This window comes from Ranitomeya imitator, chromosome 6 (genome assembly GCF_032444005.1).
Source record: "Ranitomeya imitator isolate aRanImi1 chromosome 6, aRanImi1.pri, whole genome shotgun sequence".
Classification (NCBI taxonomy): Eukaryota; Metazoa; Chordata; class Amphibia; order Anura; family Dendrobatidae; genus Ranitomeya; species Ranitomeya imitator.
This window is the reverse complement of record NC_091287.1, coordinates 365,534,520-365,556,331: the sequence shown is the minus strand read 5'-3', so window position 1 is coordinate 365,556,331 and position 21,812 is coordinate 365,534,520. Positions and strand designations below refer to the sequence as shown.

Sequence of the window (21,812 nt, the reverse complement as noted above, 5' to 3'; positions counted from 1 at the left end):
GGCTTTTCCTGTGTAATTCATTTATGGCTTATCTACAGGGCATGCTGCTGGCACATGCCACACTCGCTCTCACTATTTAGTTTATAGACATATTTAAAACTGTCCAGAGCGTTGTGGAAATATTATTTATATATATATATATATATATACACACACACACAATATGCAATTTCACATTTGATTCATGGCTTCCATAATTATACCAGAACCAATAACAGCTACAACAAATGCCTATAAATCCTTATACAGGACCGGTCAGGTTTCAGATACATCCGAAGGTACGAAAAATACGAAAAATACTGTAGATTGTCCATTCCTTGCCATCAAAAATACTGGACATTCCTTGGGCCAAAATGAGTATAATAAATATATAAAAACTTAAACTACTCATCTCTAGAACTATGAGCAGAAGCTGGTAATGTGTACTGATATTCGCTCCAAGCCTGTTTACTTAAGGGGTGGTGTCACAAAAAACATATATTACCTACCAACAGGAAAAGTGAGAAATGTAGGCTCCAACCACTAAAATGCCTATCAACTGTGAGAAAGACAATTAAGGCTACGTTCACATTTGCGTTGTGCGCCGCTGCGTCGGCGACGCAACGCACAACGCAAATAAAAACGCACCAAAACGCACGCTAAAACGCTGCGTTTTGCGACGCATGCGTCCTTTTTTGCCGAAATTTGGACGCAAAAAAAATGCAACTTGTTGCGTTTTCTGCGCCCAACGCTTGCGGCAAAAAAAACGCATGCGTCGCACAACGCATGTCCATGCACCCCCCATGTTAAATATAGGGGCGCATGACGCATGTGTCGCCGCTGCCGCGCCCGACGCAAACACGCAAAACGCTAATGTGAACGTACACTGCCTGTTCATAGGAGTTACAGATGGGTCCAGACAAGGAGGCTCTACAAAGCCTTGTCTGAATACAGAGGGACGATCAATTTATGAAACTGCTGGAGATAGCAAAGTGCTGTGCTGTTTGTCACAAAAGCAGAGCTACAGAACAATGTTAAATATACCAGTTTCCATGCAAAAATTATATTTTCACTATGCTAAAAAGTACATGCATTAAATGTGCTCCTGATATAGACAAGTGGGGGAATGGAAATTGTGGCAGAGGATGACTATTGGAAGAACAGTACAAGCAGACAAGAATTATAGAGCTACAATACGTAAGCAGAAGGCAAAGTGACGGCTCCTAAAACCAGCATCTTCTCAGTCAGGGTTGTGACAGTTAGGCCTGATGGATATCTGGGCATGGAGAATTTGTTCAGCTTACCTGCTGGAAAGTTTGCCGTGTAGACACAAAGTAATTGCAAGGCACCTTGCATCAGCGAATCATCCATCAAAAGCCATGGCCAAAGAGAAGACAGCACAGGAGCAAACGGAGACTCCAGGGAGGCCGCCTGCCGAAAGAAGAAGCAACAGTGTGTGGTCCAGCGTGCCTCAGAAAGCCAACTTTGGCCTTACAGTAATAGTCCAAAGAACATGCAAAACCTTACCCTAATGATTGTACAGACTGAGCCGGACTGGTCCCCGGCCATATAACGTATATCTTGTATGAAATGCTGGAGCGATTCAGAGAAAAATATAACTGGTGGCAATTGTGCAGCCAGGCCATGATTCATGCTGCCCGAGGTTTGGTGATCGGCTCCCTTTAAGTTACTGCTCACTGTCAGTTTAAGTGCCAAGTGGATAGTACAATGCTGTCAATCACAGAATGGGACCTCCCACTGGACTCCGAAGCACCGAAAGTGTAGGAATTTAAAGGAATACAATACAAGCTATACTGAGAGTTTTGCCATCCGCTATATTAATCTGCTCAGCTCCTGCTGCTCATATATTTAACATTTTCTAGGTGAAAGGTTTCTTGTAAGAATCTCCCTTTACAAATGAGGAAATCTTTCTGCTGGGTAATGTAGTTTCAAGTGTAATACTTGAGGCTGAATGTGCTGCTAGATCGTACATATAGATTCACCAAAATGAAGATTTGTTATGGTTGGTTTTGTGTGAACATTTTGAAGAACCTGAAGTCCGATCTATAGAAGCCAAGGCTGCTCACAGTCCTGCCAAATAACTAGATCATGAAATGGGATTTTGCAGTTAAGAGGCAGCTCTTAAACTAGATATCGTGTGAATGGTATCTCGGCTCAGACATTCTTATACAGCCTGAAGCAATGATTTTCATTATGATTAAGAAACAAGTGTTTTTCTTTCCAGCAATCTGTTACAAAACTGATAACACATCACCCAAAAGATTTACTTATGAAACTGTCAATATAGACAATACATTTTGAGGGAGTGGAAAGTGTTAATCACTTCTAGATTTCTTTTGATGTCAATGCAAACTGAGCATTAAACCAAGCTCAAGTCAGACACATACAAATAATAATATTATGTCTACAGTCCTCGAGTTGAAAAGAACCTGGGTGCCATCATTCTCCTTTCCTCAAAACAATATGGCACAGTCAACACTGATTGGATAAGGTGAGTATATGCTGGGAGGTGATTGGATAAGGTGAGAATATGCCTGGAGGTGATTGGATAAGGTGAGAATATGCTGAGAGCCCCCTCCCCCATATATACTCATGTATATGCTGAGTTTTTCAGCACCTTTTTCTGTGCTGAAAATGCCCCCTCGACTTATACAAGAGTCATTGTCCCAGAAGACGGCGGGGAAGGGGGAGCGGCGGAGCAGATGACAGGAGACAGAAGCCGGCTGCTGTGGCTAAAGCCTGTGTTCGCTGCTAAAAAGAAATGACTATTCACTGTGCTGTCCGCTTACAACATTAACACTGGGTCTAGCATGTAATTATGAAGAGAAGCTCTTCGGCCGCTCACCTTTGTGAGTGGCTTTGTACTGAAGAGCAGATCTGGATGTGCATACACTGCCATTGTCATTGTGGTGGATAGATACCTAAGGTAATCTGTACCCAGGATGATACTACCTGTGAGGAGAGGTCAGCCATTGTGGTGGATAGATAAATTACCTAAGGCAATCTGTACACAGGATGATACTACGTGTGAGGAGAGGTCTGCCATTGTGGTGGATAGATAAATTACCTAAGGTAATGTGTACACAGGATGATACTACCTGTGAGGAGAGGTCTGCCATTGTGGTGGATAGATAAATTACCTAAGGTAATGTGTACACAGGATGATACTACCTGTGAGGAGAGGTCTGCCATTGTGGTGGATAGATAAATTACCTAAGGCAATCTGTACACAGGATGATACTACCTGTGAGGAGAGGTCTGCCATTGTGGTGGATAGATAAATTACCTAAGGCAATCTGTACACAGGATGATACTACCTGTGAGGAGACGTCTGCCATTGTGGTGGATAGATAAATTACCTAAGGTAATGTGTACACAGGATGATACTACGTGTGAGGAGAGGTCTGCCATTGTGGTGGATAGATAAATTACCTAAGGTAATGTGTACACAGGATGATACTACCTGTGAGGAGAGGTCTGCCATTGTGGTGGATAGATAAATTACCTAAGGTAATCTGTACACAGGATGATACTACCTGTGAGGAGAGGTCAGCCATTGTGGTGGATAGATAAATTACCTAAGGTAATCTGTACACAGGATGATACTACCTGTGAGGAGAGGTCTGCCATTGTGGTGGATAGATAAATTACCTAAGGCAATCTGTACACAGGATGATACTACCTGTGAGGAGACGTCTGCCATTGTGGTGGATAGATAAATTACCTAAGGTAATCTGTACACAGGATGATACTACCTGTGAGGAGACGTCTGCCATTGTGGTGGATAGATAAATTACCTAAGGCAATCTGTACACAGGATGATACTACGTGTGAGGAGACGTCTGCCATTGTGGTGGATAGATAAATTACCTAAGGCAATCTGTACACAGGATAATACTACGTGTGAGGAGACGTCTGCCATTGTGGTGGATAGATAAATTACCTAAGGCAATCTGTACACAGGATGATACTACCTGTGAGGAGACGTCTGCCATTGTGGTGGATAGATAAATTACCTAAGGTAATGTGTACACAGGATGATACTACGTGTGAGGAGAGGTCTGCCATTGTGGTGGATAGATAAATTACCTAAGGTAATCTGTACACAGGATGATACTACCTGTGAGGAGAGGTCTGCCATTGTGGTGGATAGATAAATTACCTAAGGCAATCTGTACACAGGATGATACTACCTGTGAGGAGAGGTCTGCCATTGTGGTGGATAGATAAATTACCTAAGGCAATCTGTACACAGGATGATACTACCTGTGAGGAGACGTCTGCCATTGTGGTGGATAGATAAATTACCTAAGGTAATGTGTACACAGGATGATACTACCTGTGAGGAGAGGTCTGCCATTGTGGTGGCTAGATAAATTACCTAAGGCAATCTGTACACAGGATGATACTACCTGTGAGGAGAGGTCTGCCATTGTGGTGGATAGATAAATTACCTAAGGTAATCTGTACACAGGATGATACTACCTGTGAGGAGAGGTCTGCCATTGTGCTGGATAGATAAATTACCTAAGGTAATCTGTACACAGGATGATACTACCTGTGAGGAGACGTCTGCCATTGTGGTGGATAGATAAATTACCTAAGGTAATGTGTACACAGGATGATACTACCTGTGAGGAGAGGTCTGCCATTGTGGTGGATAGATAAATTACCTAAGGCAATCTGTACACAGGATGATACTACCTGTGAGGAGACGTCTGCCATTGTGGTGGATAGATAAATTACCTAAGGTAATGTGTACACAGGATGACACTACCTGTGAGGAGAGGTCTGCCATTGTGGTGGATAGATAAATTACCTAAGGCAATCTGTACACAGGATGATACTACCTGTGAGGAGAGGTCTGCCATTGTGGTGGATAGATAAATTACCTAAGGTAATCTGTACACAGGATGATACTACCTGTGAGGAGAGGTCTGCCATTGTGGTGGATAGATAAATTACCTAAGGCAATCTGTACACAGGATGATACTACCTGTGAGGAGACGTCTGCCATTGTGGTGGATAGATAAATTACCTAAGGTAATCTGTAAACAGGATGATACTACCTGTGTACCTGTGAGGAGAGGTCTGTCATTGTGGTGGATAGATAAATTACCTAAGGTAATGTGTACACAGGATGATACTACGTGTGAGGAGAGGTCAGCCATTGTGGTGGATAGATAAATTACCTAAGGTAATCTGTACACAGGATGATACTACCTGTGAGGAGAGGTCTGCCATTGTGGTGGATAGATAAATTACCTAAGGTAATGTGTACACAGGATGATACTACCTGTGAGGAGAGGTCTGCCATTGTGGTGGATGGATAAATTACCTAAGGCAATCTGTACACAGGATGATACTACCTGTGAGGAGAGGCCTGCCATTGTGGTGGATAGATAAATTACCTAACGTAATCTGTACACAGGATGATACTACCTGTGAGGAGAGGCCTGCCATTGTGGTGGATAGATAAATTACCTAAGGCAATCTGTACACAGGATGATACTACCTGTGAGGAGACGTCTGCCATTGTGGTGGATAGATAAATTACCTAAGGCAATGTGTACACAGGATGATACTACCTGTGAGGAGAGGTCTGCCATTGTGGTGGATAGATAAATTACCTAAGGTAATGTGTACACAGGATGATACTACCTGTGAGGAGAGGTCTGCCATTGTGGTGGATAGATAAATTACCTAAGGCAATCTGTACACAGGATGATACTACCTGTGAGGAGAGGTCTGCCATTGTGGTGGATAGATAAATTACCTAAGGTAATCTGTACACAGGATGATACTACCTGTGAGGAGAGGTCAGCCATTGTGGTGGATAGATAAATTACCTAAGGCAATCTGTACACAGGATGATACTACCTGTGAGGAGAGGTCTGCCATTGTGGTGGATAGATAAATTACCTAAGGTAATCTGTACACAGGATGATACTACCTGTGAGGAGAGGTCTGCCATTGTGGTGGATGGATAAATTACCTAAGGTAATCTGTACACAGGATGATACTACCTGTGAGGAGAGGTCTGCCATTGTGGTGGATAGATAAATTACCTAAGGCAATCTGTACACAGGATGATACTACCTGTGAGGAGAGGTCTGCCATTGTGGTGGATAGATAAATTACCTAAGGCAATCTGTACACAGGATGATACTACCTGTGAGGAGACGTCTGCCATTGTGGTGGATAGATAAATTACCTAAGGTAATGTGTACACAGGATGATACTACGTGTGAGGAGAGGTCTGCCATTGTGGTGGATAGATAAATTACCTAAGGTAATGTGTACACAGGATGATACTACCTGTGAGGAGAGGTCTGCCATTGTGGTGGATAGATAAATTACCTAAGGTAATCTGTACACAGGATGATACTACCTGTGAGGAGAGGTCAGCCATTGTGGTGGATAGATAAATTACCTAAGGTAATCTGTACACAGGATGATACTACCTGTGAGGAGAGGTCTGCCATTGTGGTGGATAGATAAATTACCTAAGGTAATCTGTACACAGGATGATACTACCTGTGAGGAGAGGTCAGCCATTGTGGTGGATAGATAAATTACCTAAGGTAATCTGTACACAGGATGATACTACCTGTGAGGAGAGGTCTGCCATTGTGGTGGATAGATAAATTACCTAAGGTAATCTGTACACAGGATGATACTACCTGTGAGGAGAGGTCAGCCATTGTGGTGGATAGATAAATTACCTAAGGCAATCTGTACACAGGATGATACTACCTGTGAGGAGACGTCTGCCATTGTGGTGGATAGATAAATTACCTAAGGTAATCTGTACACAGGATGATACTACCTGTGAGGAGACGTCTGCCATTGTGGTGGATAGATAAATTACCTAAGGCAATCTGTACACAGGATGATACTACGTGTGAGGAGACGTCTGCCATTGTGGTGGATAGATAAATTACCTAAGGCAATCTGTACACAGGATAATACTACGTGTGAGGAGACGTCTGCCATTGTGGTGGATAGATAAATTACCTAAGGCAATCTGTACACAGGATGATACTACCTGTGAGGAGACGTCTGCCATTGTGGTGGATAGATAAATTACCTAAGGTAATGTGTACACAGGATGATACTACGTGTGAGGAGAGGTCTGCCATTGTGGTGGATAGATAAATTACCTAAGGTAATCTGTACACAGGATGATACTACCTGTGAGGAGAGGTCTGCCATTGTGGTGGATAGATAAATTACCTAAGGCAATCTGTACACAGGATGATACTACCTGTGAGGAGAGGTCTGCCATTGTGGTGGATAGATAAATTACCTAAGGCAATCTGTACACAGGATGATACTACCTGTGAGGAGACGTCTGCCATTGTGGTGGATAGATAAATTACCTAAGGTAATGTGTACACAGGATGATACTACCTGTGAGGAGAGGTCTGCCATTGTGGTGGATAGATAAATTACCTAAGGCAATCTGTACACAGGATGATACTACGTGTGAGGAGACGTCTGCCATTGTGGTGGATAGATAAATTACCTAAGGCAATCTGTACACAGGATGATACTACCTGTGAGGAGACGTCTGCCATTGTGGTGGATAGATAAATTACCTAAGGTAATCTGTAAACAGGATGATACTACCTGTGAGGAGAGGTCTGCCATTGTGGTGGATAGATAAATTACCTAAGGTAATGTGTACACAGGATGATACTACGTGTGAGGAGAGGTCAGCCATTGTGGTGGATAGATAAATTACCTAAGGTAATCTGTACACAGGATGATACTACCTGTGAGGAGAGGTCTGCCATTGTGGTGGATAGATAAATTACCTAAGGTAATGTGTACACAGGATGATACTACCTGTGAGGAGAGGTCTGCCATTGTGGTGGATGGATAAATTACCTAAGGCAATCTGTACACAGGATGATACTACCTGTGAGGAGAGGCCTGCCATTGTGGTGGATAGATAAATTACCTAACGTAATCTGTACACAGGATGATACTACCTGTGAGGAGAGGCCTGCCATTGTGGTGGATAGATAAATTACCTAAGGCAATCTGTACACAGGATGATACTACCTGTGAGGAGACGTCTGCCATTGTGGTGGATAGATAAATTACCTAAGGCAATGTGTACACAGGATGATACTACCTGTGAGGAGAGGTCTGCCATTGTGGTGGATAGATAAATTACCTAAGGTAATGTGTACACAGGATGATACTACCTGTGAGGAGAGGTCTGCCATTGTGGTGGATAGATAAATTACCTAAGGCAATCTGTACACAGGATGATACTACCTGTGAGGAGAGGTCAGCCATTGTGGTGGATAGATAAATTACCTAAGGCAATCTGTACACAGGATGATACTACCTGTGAGGAGAGGTCAGCCATTGTGGTGGATAGATAAATTACCTAAGGCAATCTGTACACAGGATGATACTACCTGTGAGGAGAGGCCTGCCATTGTGGTGGATAGATAAATTACCTAAGGCAATCTGTACACAGGATGATACTACCTGTGAGGAGACGTCTGCCATTGTGGTGGATAGATAAATTACCTAAGGCAATGTGTACACAGGATGATACTACCTGTGAGGAGAGGTCTGCCATTGTGGTGGATAGATAAATTACCTAAGGTAATGTGTACACAGGATGATACTACCTGTGAGGAGAGGTCTGCCATTGTGGTGGATAGATAAATTACCTAAGGCAATCTGTACACAGGATGATACTACCTGTGAGGAGAGGTCTGCCATTGTGGTGGATAGATAAATTACCTAAGGCAATCTGTACACAGGATGATACTACCTGTGAGGAGAGGTCTGCCATTGTGGTGGATAGATAAATTACCTAAGGCAATCTGTACACAGGATGATACTACCTGTGAGGAGAGGTCTGCCATTGTGGTGGATAGATAAATTACCTAAGGTAATCTGTACACAGGATGATACTACCTGTGAGGAGAGGTCTGCCATTGTGGTGGATAGATAAATTACCTAAGGTAATGTGTACACAGGATGATACTACGTGTGAGGAGAGGTCAGCCATTGTGGTGGATAGATAAATTACCTAAGGTAATCTGTACACAGGATGATACTACCTGTGAGGAGACGTCTGCCATTGTGGTGGATAGATAAATTACCTAAGGTAATGTGTACACAGGATGATACTACGTGTGAGGAGAGGTCTGCCATTGTGGTGGATAGATAAATTACCTAAGGTAATCTGTACACAGGATGATACTACCTGTGAGGAGAGGTCTGCCATTGTGGTGGATAGATAAATTACCTAAGGTAATTTGTACACAGGATGATACTACCTGTGAGGAGAGGCCTGCCATTGTGGTGGATAGATAAATTACCTAAGGTAATCTGTACACAGGATGATACTACATGTGAGGAGAGGTCTGCCATTGTGGTGGATAGATAAATTACCTAAGGTAATCTGTACACAGGATGATACTACATGTGAGGAGAGATCCTTGAAGCTTGACGTGAACATACTGAATCAGGGCAAGCTGGCAGCCCCTGGATGCAAGAACCTTGCCTCAGAGTGAATTCTATTAGGAAGCTTTGGCTATTACTATGCTGATAAGCTGAGCTGGATGTCTCTTCTCAGAGGTGGCCTCTGGGTGTGGCTCACGACCCTCTTTGAGATGAATGTGGCTCACAAGGTAAGAAAGGTTGAGGACTACTACCATAGAAGTTCTATGCAGGAAAAACACGAAGAGAACTCGAATGTAAAAAACTGCCACCGTCTGAACGGGCCCTTACACTGTAGTCTTCTAGCTCCTCTATTAACAACTTACGGGGACTTTTAGCAATGTGATGCAAAGTTGCTCACTCAAAGTCCAAACACAAGTCATTCCCAATACATACTTCATTCATAATTAGTGTTGAGCGATACCTTCCGATATCGGAAAGTATCGGTATCGGTTTGGATCGGCCGATATTCAAAAAATATCGGATATCGCCGATACCGATACCCGATCCCAATGCAAGTCAATGGGACCAAAATATCGGAATTAAAATAAACCCTTTCTTTCCTTGTAGGTTCATTCTACATGAAGGAAAACAACTAAGAATAATGCCGGATGTATTTGGGGAGGTGGCGGAGACATTAAAGTCATAGAGGTTTATCCCAATCAAATAGAATAGCATGTTTTTTGTTTTTTTTTAAGACGTTCGGAGTGACAAAGATATTGACTATGTAAATTTTTTTTTTATTTTGTCAGATATTGATGTTTCACTATTCCACGCCCTTCCCCTTCTTTTTTTTCTTTTTTTTTTTCTTTTCCCACACTTTCATCTTCATCATCATCAGCATCTTTGACATCAACTTCTTCACCTTATTCATCTTCTTCTTCATCTTCTACCTATTTTTTTTTTTTTATTACATTCTTCATATTCATTTTATTCAACTATTATTATTCTTCTTATTCTACATATTCTTTTTATTCCACTGTTATTATTCTTCCTATTCTACTTCTTCATCATATTCTCATTTGTGACAGGCATTCCCGTAGTTGTTATCTATAAAAGTTTGAAGATTACACCTTCCGTTCTGCCAGTCACAAAAGTTACATTTGTCCGCGTTCAGTTTGGCCTGCAGCATCAGGCTTTATCCAGGGGCACCACGAGGAGGAACGGACTCACCCCCATACACTGCTTAGTCTTCTTCTGCATATAATTTAGATAATATCTTTTGCTCTGATATTAAGTCTTATGCTTAATGTTCTTCTGCTCTTTGTTCTGCAGCCTCTTGTTCTTCTGCTTCTCGGTCTTCCATGTTGTCGTCTCCAGGGTCGTCGTCTCCAGTGTCGTCATCTCCGCCGTCGTCGTCTCCGCCGTCGTCGTCGTCGTCATCGGGGTGGTCTTCCGTGTCGTCGTCATCGTGGTGGTCTTCCGGGTCGTCGACGTTAGGGTCTTCAACTTGGAAATGTAGCAGAAGGTACAAGAAGGCTGAGAAAATGCCAAGAACCAGCTGATGGAACTGGAACTCGGATGGCTACCCGAAGGTTCAAGAGCCTATGGAACTACCGAGGACCAGCTGACGTTACTGGAACCCGGTTACTAAGCAGGAGGTACCCGTGCTAAAAAGCACTACCAAGGACCGCCTGACGTTGACGGAACTCGGATACCCAGAAGGAGGCACCTAAGCCAAAGGCTCTGCCCGGAACCAGCTGACGTTACTGGAACCAGGATGGGGAGCAGAAGGTACAAGAGCAAAAGACACTGCCGAGAACCAGCTGACGGTACTGGAACCCGGATGGGTAGCCGAAGGTCCAAGAGCCAATGGAACTACCGAGGACCAGCTGACGTTACTGGAACCCGGTTACTAAGCAGGAGGTACCCGTGCCTGAAAGCACTACCAAGGACCACCTGACGTTGGTGGAACTTGGATACCCAGAAGGAGGCACCTAAGCCAAAGGCTCTGCCCGGAACCAGCTGACGGTACTGGAACCAGGATGGGGAGCAGAAGGTACAAGAGCAAAAGACACTGCCGAGAACCAGCTGACGGTGCTGGAACCAGGTGGTGGACCCGAAGGCCCACAGGAGAGGAGAGAACAGCTAGGCCGCGAGGCAGCCGCAGTTACCGAACCCCAACAGTCCTACAGGGGGAGCTGGGCCTACTGGCACTACATAACCAGCCTTGACTACCAGTTCACGCAGCCCACATAGGAAGCTCCTAAACTGGAGGCACCCTGGAGTTGGCTAACTCGACCGCACCACGACGGGGCAAGCATAGGCGTCTCAGTGAAGTTGACACAACCCGGAAACAGCTGACGGTGCTGAAACCAGGCTTGGCACGAGGGAGTACCTGTGACAAGAACACTGCCGAGAACCAGCTGGCGGTGCTGGAACCCGGATGCGTTGCCCCAGTGTGCAAGAGCCAATGGCACGACCGAGGACCAGCTGACGGTGCTGGAACCCGGTTACTAAGCTGTAGGTGCCCGCGCTTAAAAGCACTACCAAGGACCGCCTGGCGTTGGCGGAACTCGGATACCCAGGAGGAGGCACCTAAGCCAAAGGCTCGGCCCGGAACCAGCTGACGGTGCTGGAACCAGGTGGTGGACCCCAAGGCCCACAGGAGAGGAGAGAACAGCTAGGCCGCGAGGCAGCCGCAGTTACCGAACCCCAACAGTCCTACAGGGGGAGCTGGGCCTACTGGCACTACAGAACCAGCCTTGACTACCAGTTCACGCAGCCCACATAGGAAGCTCCTAAACTGGAGGCACCCTGGAGTTGGCTAACCCGACCGCACCACGACGAGGCAAGCATAGGTGTCTCAGTGAGCTTGACACAACCCGGAAACAGCTGACGGTGCTGAAACCAGGCTTGGCACGAGGGAGTACCTGTGACAAAAACACTGCCGAGAACCAGCTGGCGGTGCTGGAACCCGGATGCGTTGCCCCAGTGTGCAAGAGCCAATGGCACGACCGAGGACCAGCTGACGGTGCTGGAACCCGGTTACTAAGCTGTAGGTGCCCGCGCTTAAAAGCACTACCAAGGACCGCCTGGCGTTGGCGGAACTCGGATACCCAGGAGGAGGCACCTAAGCCAAAGGCTCGGCCCGGAACCAGCTGACGGTGCTGGAACCAGGTGGTGGACCCGAAGGTCCACAGGAGAGGAGAGAACAGCTAGGCCGCGAGGCAGCCGCAGTTACCGAACCCCAACAGTCCTACAGGGGGAGCTGGGCCTACTGGCACTACAGAACCAGCCTTGACTACCAGTTCACGCAGCCCACATAGGAAGCTCCTAAACTGGAGGCACCCTGGAGTTGGCTAACCCGACCGCACCACGACGAGGCAAGCATAGGTGTCTCAGTGAGCTTGACACAACCCGGAAACAGCTGACGGTGCTGAAACCAGGCTTGGCACGAGGGAGTACCTGTGACAAAAACACTGCCGAGAACCAGCTGGCGGTGCTGGAACCCGGATGCGTTGCCCCAGTGTGCAAGAGCCAATGGCACGACCGAGGACCAGCTGACGGTGCTGGAACCCGGTTACTAAGCTGTAGGTGCCCGCGCTTAAAAGCACTACCAAGGACCGCCTGGCGTTGGCGGAACTCGGATACCCAGGAGGAGGCACCTAAGCCAAAGGCTCGGCCCGGAACCAGCTGACGGTGCTGGAACCAGGTGGTGGACCCCAAGGTCCACAGGAGAGGAGAGAACAGCTAGGCCGCGAGGCAGCCGCAGTTACCGAACCCCAACAGTCCTACAGGGGGAGCTGGGCCTACTGGCACTACAGAACCAGCCTTGACTACCAGTTCACGCAGCCCACATAGGAAGCTCCTAAACTGGAGGCACCCTGGAGTTGGCTAACCCGACCGCACCACGACGAGGCAAGCATAGGTGTCTCAGTGAGCTTGACACAACCCGGAAACAGCTGACGGTGCTGAAACCAGGCTTGGCACGAGGGAGTACCTGTGACAAAAACACTGCCGAGAACCAGCTGGCGGTGCTGGAACCCGGATGCGTTGCCCCAGTGTGCAAGAGCCAATGGCACGACCGAGGACCAGCTGACGGTGCTGGAACCCGGTTACTAAGCTGTAGGTGCCCGCGCTTAAAAGCACTACCAAGGACCGCCTGGCGTTGGCGGAACTCGGATACCCAGGAGGAGGCACCTAAGCCAAAGGCTCGGCCCGGAACCAGCTGACGGTGCTGGAACCAGGTGGTGGACCCGAAGGTCCACAGGAGAGGAGAGAACAGCTAGGCCGCGAGGCAGCCGCAGTTACCGAACCCCAACAGTCCTACAGGGGGAGCTGGGCCTACTGGCACTACATAACCAGCCTTGACTACCAGTTCACGCAGCCCACATAGGAAGCTCCTAAACTGGAGGCACCCTGGAGTTGGCTAACTCGACCGCACAACGACGGGGCAAGCATAGGCGTCTCAGTGAAGTTGACACAACCCGGAAACAGCTGACGGTGCTGAAACCAGGCTTGGCACGAGGGAGTACCTGTGACAAGAACACTGCCGAGAACCAGCTGGCGGTGCTGGAACCCGGATGCGTTGCCCCAGTGTGCAAGAGCCAATGGCACGACCGAGGACCAGCTGACGGTGCTGGAACCCGGTTACTAAGCTGTAGGTGCCCGCGCTTAAAAGCACTACCAAGGACCGCCTGGCGTTGGCGGAACTCGGATACCCAGGAGGAGGCACCTAAGCCAAAGGCTCGGCCCGGAACCAGCTGACGGTGCTGGAACCAGGTGGTGGACCCCAAGGCCCACAGGAGAGGAGAGAACAGCTAGGCCGCGAGGCAGCCGCAGTTACCGAACCCCAACAGTCCTACAGGGGGAGCTGGGCCTACTGGCACTACAGAACCAGCCTTGACTACCAGTTCACGCAGCCCACATAGGAAGCTCCTAAACTGGAGGCACCCTGGAGTTGGCTAACCCGACCGCACCACGACGAGGCAAGCATAGGTGTCTCAGTGAGCTTGACACAACCCGGAAACAGCTGACGGTGCTGAAACCAGGCTTGGCACGAGGGAGTACCTGTGACAAAAACACTGCCGAGAACCAGCTGGCGGTGCTGGAACCCGGATGCGTTGCCCCAGTGTGCAAGAGCCAATGGCACGACCGAGGACCAGCTGACGGTGCTGGAACCCGGTTACTAAGCTGTAGGTGCCCGCGCTTAAAAGCACTACCAAGGACCGCCTGGCGTTGGCGGAACTCGGATACCCAGGAGGAGGCACCTAAGCCAAAGGCTCGGCCCGGAACCAGCTGACGGTGCTGGAACCAGGTGGTGGACCCCAAGGTCCACAGGAGAGGAGAGAACAGCTAGGCCGCGAGGCAGCCGCAGTTACCGAACCCCAACAGTCCTACAGGGGGAGCTGGGCCTACTGGCACTACAGAACCAGCCTTGACTACCAGTTCACGCAGCCCACATAGGAAGCTCCTAAACTGGAGGCACCCTGGAGTTGGCTAACCCGACCGCACCACGACGAGGCAAGCATAGGTGTCTCAGTGAGCTTGACACAACCCGGAAACAGCTGACGGTGCTGAAACCAGGCTTGGCACGAGGGAGTACCTGTGACAAAAACACTGCCGAGAACCAGCTGGCGGTGCTGGAACCCGGATGCGTTGCCCCAGTGTGCAAGAGCCAATGGCACGACCGAGGACCAGCTGACGGTGCTGGAACCCGGTTACTAAGCTGTAGGTGCCCGCGCTTAAAAGCACTACCAAGGACCGCCTGGCGTTGGCGGAACTCGGATACCCAGGAGGAGGCACCTAAGCCAAAGGCTCGGCCCGGAACCAGCTGACGGTGCTGGAACCAGGTGGTGGACCCCAAGGCCCACAGGAGAGGAGAGAACAGCTAGGCCGCGAGGCAGCCGCAGTTACCGAACCCCAACAGTCCTACAGGGGGAGCTGGGCCTACTGGCACTACAGAACCAGCCTTGACTACCAGTTCACGCAGCCCACATAGGAAGCTCCTAAACTGGAGGCACCCTGGAGTTGGCTAACCCGACCGCACCACGACGAGGCAAGCATAGGTGTCTCAGTGAGCTTGACACAACCCGGAAACAGCTGACGGTGCTGAAACCAGGCTTGGCACGAGGGAGTACCTGTGACAAAAACACTGCCGAGAACCAGCTGGCGGTGCTGGAACCCGGATGCGTTGCCCCAGTGTGCAAGAGCCAATGGCACGACCGAGGACCAGCTGACGGTGCTGGAACCCGGTTACTAAGCTGTAGGTGCCCGCGCTTAAAAGCACTACCAAGGACCGCCTGGCGTTGGCGGAACTCGGATACCCAGGAGGAGGCACCTAAGCCAAAGGCTCGGCCCGGAACCAGCTGACGGTGCTGGAACCAGGTGGTGGACCCGAAGGTCCACAGGAGAGGAGAGAACAGCTAGGCCGCGAGGCAGCCGCAGTTACCGAACCCCAACAGTCCTACAGGGGGAGCTGGGCCTACTGGCACTACAGAACCAGCCTTGACTACCAGTTCACGCAGCCCACATAGGAAGCTCCTAAACTGGAGGCACCCTGGAGTTGGCTAACCCGACCGCACCACGACGAGGCAAGCATAGGTGTCTCAGTGAGCTTGACACAACCCGGAAACAGCTGACGGTGCTGAAACCAGGCTTGGCACGAGGGAGTACCTGTGACAAAAACACTGCCGAGAACCAGCTGGCGGTGCTGGAACCCGGATGCGTTGCCCCAGTGTGCAAGAGCCAATGGCACGACCGAGGACCAGCTGACGGTGCTGGAACCCGGTTACTAAGCTGTAGGTGCCCGCGCTTAAAAGCACTACCAAGGACCGCCTGGCGTTGGCGGAACTCGGATACCCAGGAGGAGGCACCTAAGCCAAAGGCTCGGCCCGGAACCAGCTGACGGTGCTGGAACCAGGTGGTGGACCCCAAGGTCCACAGGAGAGGAGAGAACAGCTAGGCCGCGAGGCAGCCGCAGTTACCGAACCCCAACAGTCCTACAGGGGGAGCTGGGCCTACTGGCACTACAGAACCAGCCTTGACTACCAGTTCACGCAGCCCACATAGGAAGCTCCTAAACTGGAGGCACCCTGGAGTTGGCTAACTCGACCGCACCACGACGGGGCAAGCATAGGCGTCTCAGTGAAGTTGACACAACCCGGAAACAGCTGACGGTGCTGAAACCAGGCTTGGCACGAGGGAGTACCTGTGACAAGAACACTGCCGAGAACCAGCTGGCGGTGCTGGAACCCGGATGCGTTGCCTTGCCTATTAAAGATTGTCTTCCTAGAGCCCCAACTAGCGGTGTTGGAGCAAAGGGTAAGCAGGGGGAGATGAGTGTAGGCCGAAGCCTGCACTGGAGGCAGCTTTGTGTCTGCGTTGCGTTTGCAGGACACTTTGCCGGCTACACACTGGGGGAACAGCTGGCGTTGCTGAACCCCACTAACACAATGGCGTGTGTTTTTCTCTGTGCAGCTAGCACTTGCGGGCAAAAACTAGCGATGTTAGAGCCCGTGTTGAAGCAGGAGGAGGAGGAGAGGAGCAGAGTGTAGGCCGAAGCTTAGTTGAACCAATTTCAAAGGAAACCTTTAACCCCCCCCTCAGGTGTTACAAAGTACAAGAGACACACCTTGTGCAGTATTAATGCTGCACAAGTGAAAGGTTGCTCTATTAATTTGTCTACTTGCACACGCTGAATGAAAGACATACACAATTTACCCCATTCTACAGTCAAACTGTAGTGGATGCGTGACTTGGTTTTTTGATGAGACGCAGCACAGGTGTCCAAAATAACGCCTTGGTGCTTGGAGCAGCTTCCTGAGCGTTGTTATTTGCTGTACAGGAGTCTGCGCTCTTGTGTTATCCCTTGGCAATGCCCTGTTAGCGCTGCCCATCTTATGACATCATTTCATGTTGGCCGGTGCGGTTAACGATGGCCATAAATCCCAGACCCACAGTGTCTTTTCATAAAGCCACACTGCGGTGCTGGGATTCGTGGCCTTGAGCAGTAAATATTTTGGCCGCTCACACACGTCCTTACACCTGCTTCAGACTGGGCGGCCTCTGCTGATCCCTTCTCGCATGCCGCGGCCATGAGGCTGCACAGTCTGAAGAAGGCTGAAGGAGATGAGTTAAGACAGGCGAAGATATGCACTGCTCGTGCCCATCAATCACACCCTCGCAGTCAAAATAATTAAGACAACGAGGAGCATTTTATTCAGGCAGGGCGGACGAACAGGCGCAAGTAGCCAACCAATGATGTCAGAAGACGGGAAGCGCTACCAAGGGGGGTGCTGCGTATCATTAGAAAGGAAAGTCACACCTCAGGGACAGTGGAATGGTCTCAAAGAGACACATTTTGTACGTGTTGAGTTCCACGTGGGCAAGGAGAAAACATCAGCCACCTTGTACAAATGCAGCAGTACTGCTGTACAAGGTGGCTGTTATACATAGAAACACCTGGGGGTGGGGGCCAGGCTCCCTTCAATTTCAGTTCATGTGCCTGCGTGGCGTTTGCAGGTCACGTTGCAAGCTGCACAGCAGGGGAACAGCTGGCGGTGCTGAACCCCACTAACACATTGGCTGGTGTTTTTCTCTGTGCAGCTAGCATTTCCGGGCAAAAACTAGCGGTGTTTGAGCCCAGGGTCAGCAGGAGGAGGAGGAGAGGAGCAAAGTGTAGGCCGAAGCCTGCACTGGTGGCAGCTTTTGGTCGGTTGTGCCAGCGTGGCTTGTGCTGGACACGATGCCGGCTACACAGCGGGGGAACAGCTGGCGTTGCTGAACCCCACTAACACATTGGCTGGTGTTTTTCTCTGTGCAGCTAGCATTTCCGGGCAAAAACTAGCGTTGTTAGAGCCCAGGGTCAGCAGGAGGAGGAGAGGAGCAGAGTGTAGGCCGAAGCCTAGTTGAACCAATTTCAAAGGTTACCTTTAACCCCCCCTCAGGTGTTACAAAGAACAAGAGCCACTCCTTCTGCAGCATTAATGCTGCACAAGTAAAAGGTTGCTCTATTAATTTGTCTACTTGCACAAGCTGAATGCAACACGTAGACTATTTAGCCCATTATACTGTTTAACAGTAGTGGAGGCGTGACTTGTCTTTTTAAAGAAAAGCAGCACAGGTGTCGAAAACAACACCTTTTTGCATGGGCGCAGCTTCCTGAGCGTTGTTAGTTGCTGTACAGGAGTCTGCGCTCTTGTGATCCTTTGGCCATGCGCTGTGAGCGCTTCCTGTCTTATGACCTCATTTCATGTTGGCCGTTGCGGTTAGCGATGGACATGAATCCCAGACCCACAGTGTGTTTTTAAAAAATCACACTGCGGTGCTGGGATTCGTGCCCTGGTGCAGTAAATATGTTTGCCGCTCACACATGTCCTTACACCTGCTTCAGACTGGACGGCCTCATCTGATCCCTTATCGCCTGCCGAGGCCATGAGGACACCCAGTCTGAAGAAGGCGGAAGGAGATGAGTGAACACAGGCAAACATATGCACTGCACATGCCCATCAATCACACCCTCGCTGTCCAAAAAAATAAGACACCGAGGGCCGTTGTTTCGAGCAGGGGAGATGCACAGGCGCAGCCAGCTAACCAATGATGTCAAAAGACGGGCAGCGCTAACAAGGGTGGTGCTGCGTGTCATTACAAAGGAAAGTCACACCTCAGGGACATTGTAATGGTCTGTAATGAGACACATTTTGTACTTGTTGAGTTCCACGTGTGCAAGGAGAAAAAGTCAGCCACCTTGTACAAATGCAGCAGTACTGCTGTACAAGGTGGCTGTTATACATAGAAACACCTGTGGGTGGGGGGCAGGCTCCCTTCAATTTCAGTTCATGTGCCTGCGTGGCGTTTGCAGGTCACGTTGCAAGCTACACAGCAGGGGAACAGCTGGCGTTGCTGAACCCCACTGACACATTGACTGGTGTTTTTCTCTGTGCAGATTGCATGTCCGGGCAAAAACTAGCGGTGTTAGAGCCCAGGGTCAGCAGGAGGAGGAGGAGAGGAGCAAAGTGTAGGCCGCAGCCTGCACTGGTGGCAGCTTTTGTTCTGTTGTGCCAGCGTGGCTTGTGCTGGACACGTTGCCGACTACACAGCAGGGGAACAGCTGGCGGTGCTGAACCCCACTAACACATTGGCTGGTGTTTTTCTCTGTGCAGCTAGCATTTCCGGGCAGAAACTGGCGTTGTTTGAGCCCAGGGTCAGCAGGAGGAGTAGAGGAGCAGAGTGTAGGCCGAAGCCTAGTTGAACCAATTTCAAAGGTTACCTTTAACCCCCCCCTCAGGTGTTGCAAGGTACAAGAGCCACACCTTGAACAGCATTAATGATGCACAAGTCAAAGGTTGCTCTATTTAATTTTGCTCCTTGCACACGCTGAATTAAACACGTACACTATTTAGCCCATTATACTGTCAAACAGTTGTGGAGGCGTGACTTGTCTTTTTAACGAGACGCAGCACAGGTGTCAAAATTTGCACCTAGGTACTGGGCGCAGATTCCTGAGCGTTGTTATTTGCTGTACAGGAGTCTGCGCTCTTGTGTTATCCCTTGGCAATACCCTGTTAGTGCAGGCCGTCTCATGACCTCATTTCATGTTGGCCGGTGCGGTTAACGATGGCCATAAATCCCAGACCCACAGTGGCTTTTCCTAAAGTCACACTGCGGTGCTGGGATTCGTGGCCTTGTGCAGTAAATATGATCGCCGCTCACACATGTCCTTACACCTGCTTCAGACTGGGCGGCCTCAGCTGATCCCTTATCGCATGCCGCGGCCATGAGGCCGCACAGTCAGAAGAAGGCGGAAGGAGGGGAGTGAAAACAGGGGAACATATGCACTGCTCGTGCCCATCAATCACACCCTCGCAGTCAAAATATATGAGACAACGGGGGGCGTTGTGTCGGGCAGGGGGGACGCACAGGCACAGCCAGCCAACCAATGATGTCAGGAGACGGGCAGCGCTAACAATGGGGGTGCTGCGTGTCATTACAAAGGAAAGTCACACCTCAGGGACATTGTAATGGTCTCTAATGAGACACATTTTGTACGTGTTGAGTTCCACGTGGGCAAGGAGAAAAAGTCAGCCACCTCGTACAAATGCAGCAGTACTGCTGTACAAGGTGGCTGATATACATAGAAACACCTGTGGGTGGGGGGCAGGCTCCCTTCAATTTCAGTTCATGTGCCTGCGTGGCGTTTGCAGGTCACGTTGCAAGCTACACAGCAGGGGAACAGCTGGCGTTGCTGAACCCCACTGACACATTGACTGGTGTTTTTCTCTGTGCAGATTGCATGTCCGGGCAAAAACTAGCGGTGTTAGAGCCCAGGGTCAGCAGGAGGAGGAGGAGAGGAGCAAAGTGTAGGCCGCAGCCTGCACTGGTGGCAGCTTTTGTTCTGTTGTGCCAGCGTGGCTTGTGCTGGACACGTTGCCGACTACACAGCAGGGGAACAGCTGGCGGTGCTGAACCCCACTAACACATTGGCTGGTGTTTTTCTCTGTGCAGCTAGCATTTCCGGGCAGAAACTGGCGTTGTTTGAGCCCAGGGTCAGCAGGAGGAGTAGAGGAGCAGAGTGTAGGCCGAAGCCTAGTTGAACCAATTTCAAAGGTTACCTTTAACCCCCCCCTCAGGTGTTGCAAGGTACAAGAGCCACACCTTGAACAGCATTAATGATGCACAAGTCAAAGGTTGCTCTATTTAATTTTGCTCCTTGCACACGCTGAATTAAACACGTACACTATTTAGCCCATTATACTGTCAAACAGTTGTGGAGGCGTGACTTGTCTTTTTAACGAGACGCAGCACAGGTGTCAAAATTTGCACCTAGGTACTGGGCGCAGATTCCTGAGCGTTGTTATTTGCTGTACAGGAGTCTGCGCTCTTGTGTTATCCCTTGGCAATACCCTGTTAGTGCAGGCCGTCTCATGACCTCATTTCATGTTGGCCGGTGCGGTTAACGATGGCCATAAATCCCAGACCCACAGTGGCTTTTCCTAAAGTCACACTGCGGTGCTGGGATTCGTGGCCTTGTGCAGTAAATATGATCGCCGCTCACACATGTCCTTACACCTGCTTCAGACTGGGCGGCCTCAGCTGATCCCTTATCGCATGCCGCGGCCATGAGGCCGCACAGTCAGAAGAAGGCGGAAGGAGGGGAGTGAAAACAGGGGAACATATGCACTGCTCGTGCCCATCAATCACACCCTCGCAGTCAAAATATATGAGACAACGGGGGGCGTTGTGTCGGGCAGGGGGGACGCACAGGCACAGCCAGCCAACCAATGATGTCAGGAGACGGGCAGCGCTAACAATGGGGGTGCTGCGTGTCATTACAAAGGAAAGTCACACCTCAGGGACATTGTAATGGTCTCTAATGAGACACATTTTGTACGTGT

The 21,812-nt window shown here is 49.4% G+C and overlaps 1 protein-coding gene across 1 annotated transcript in view; it reads right to left on the bottom strand.

Annotated features, from left to right (window-relative positions):
* The window catches only part of RTTN (rotatin), a 327,600-nt gene that overhangs the window by 37,265 nt on the left and 268,523 nt on the right, over nucleotides 1–21,812 (bottom strand). The window contains exon 45 of the mRNA XM_069730984.1: nucleotides 1,284–1,410. Within this exon, the coding sequence (XP_069587085.1) occupies nucleotides 1,284–1,410 (127 nt within the window). The remainder of the gene's footprint in view (nucleotides 1–1,283; nucleotides 1,411–21,812) is intronic.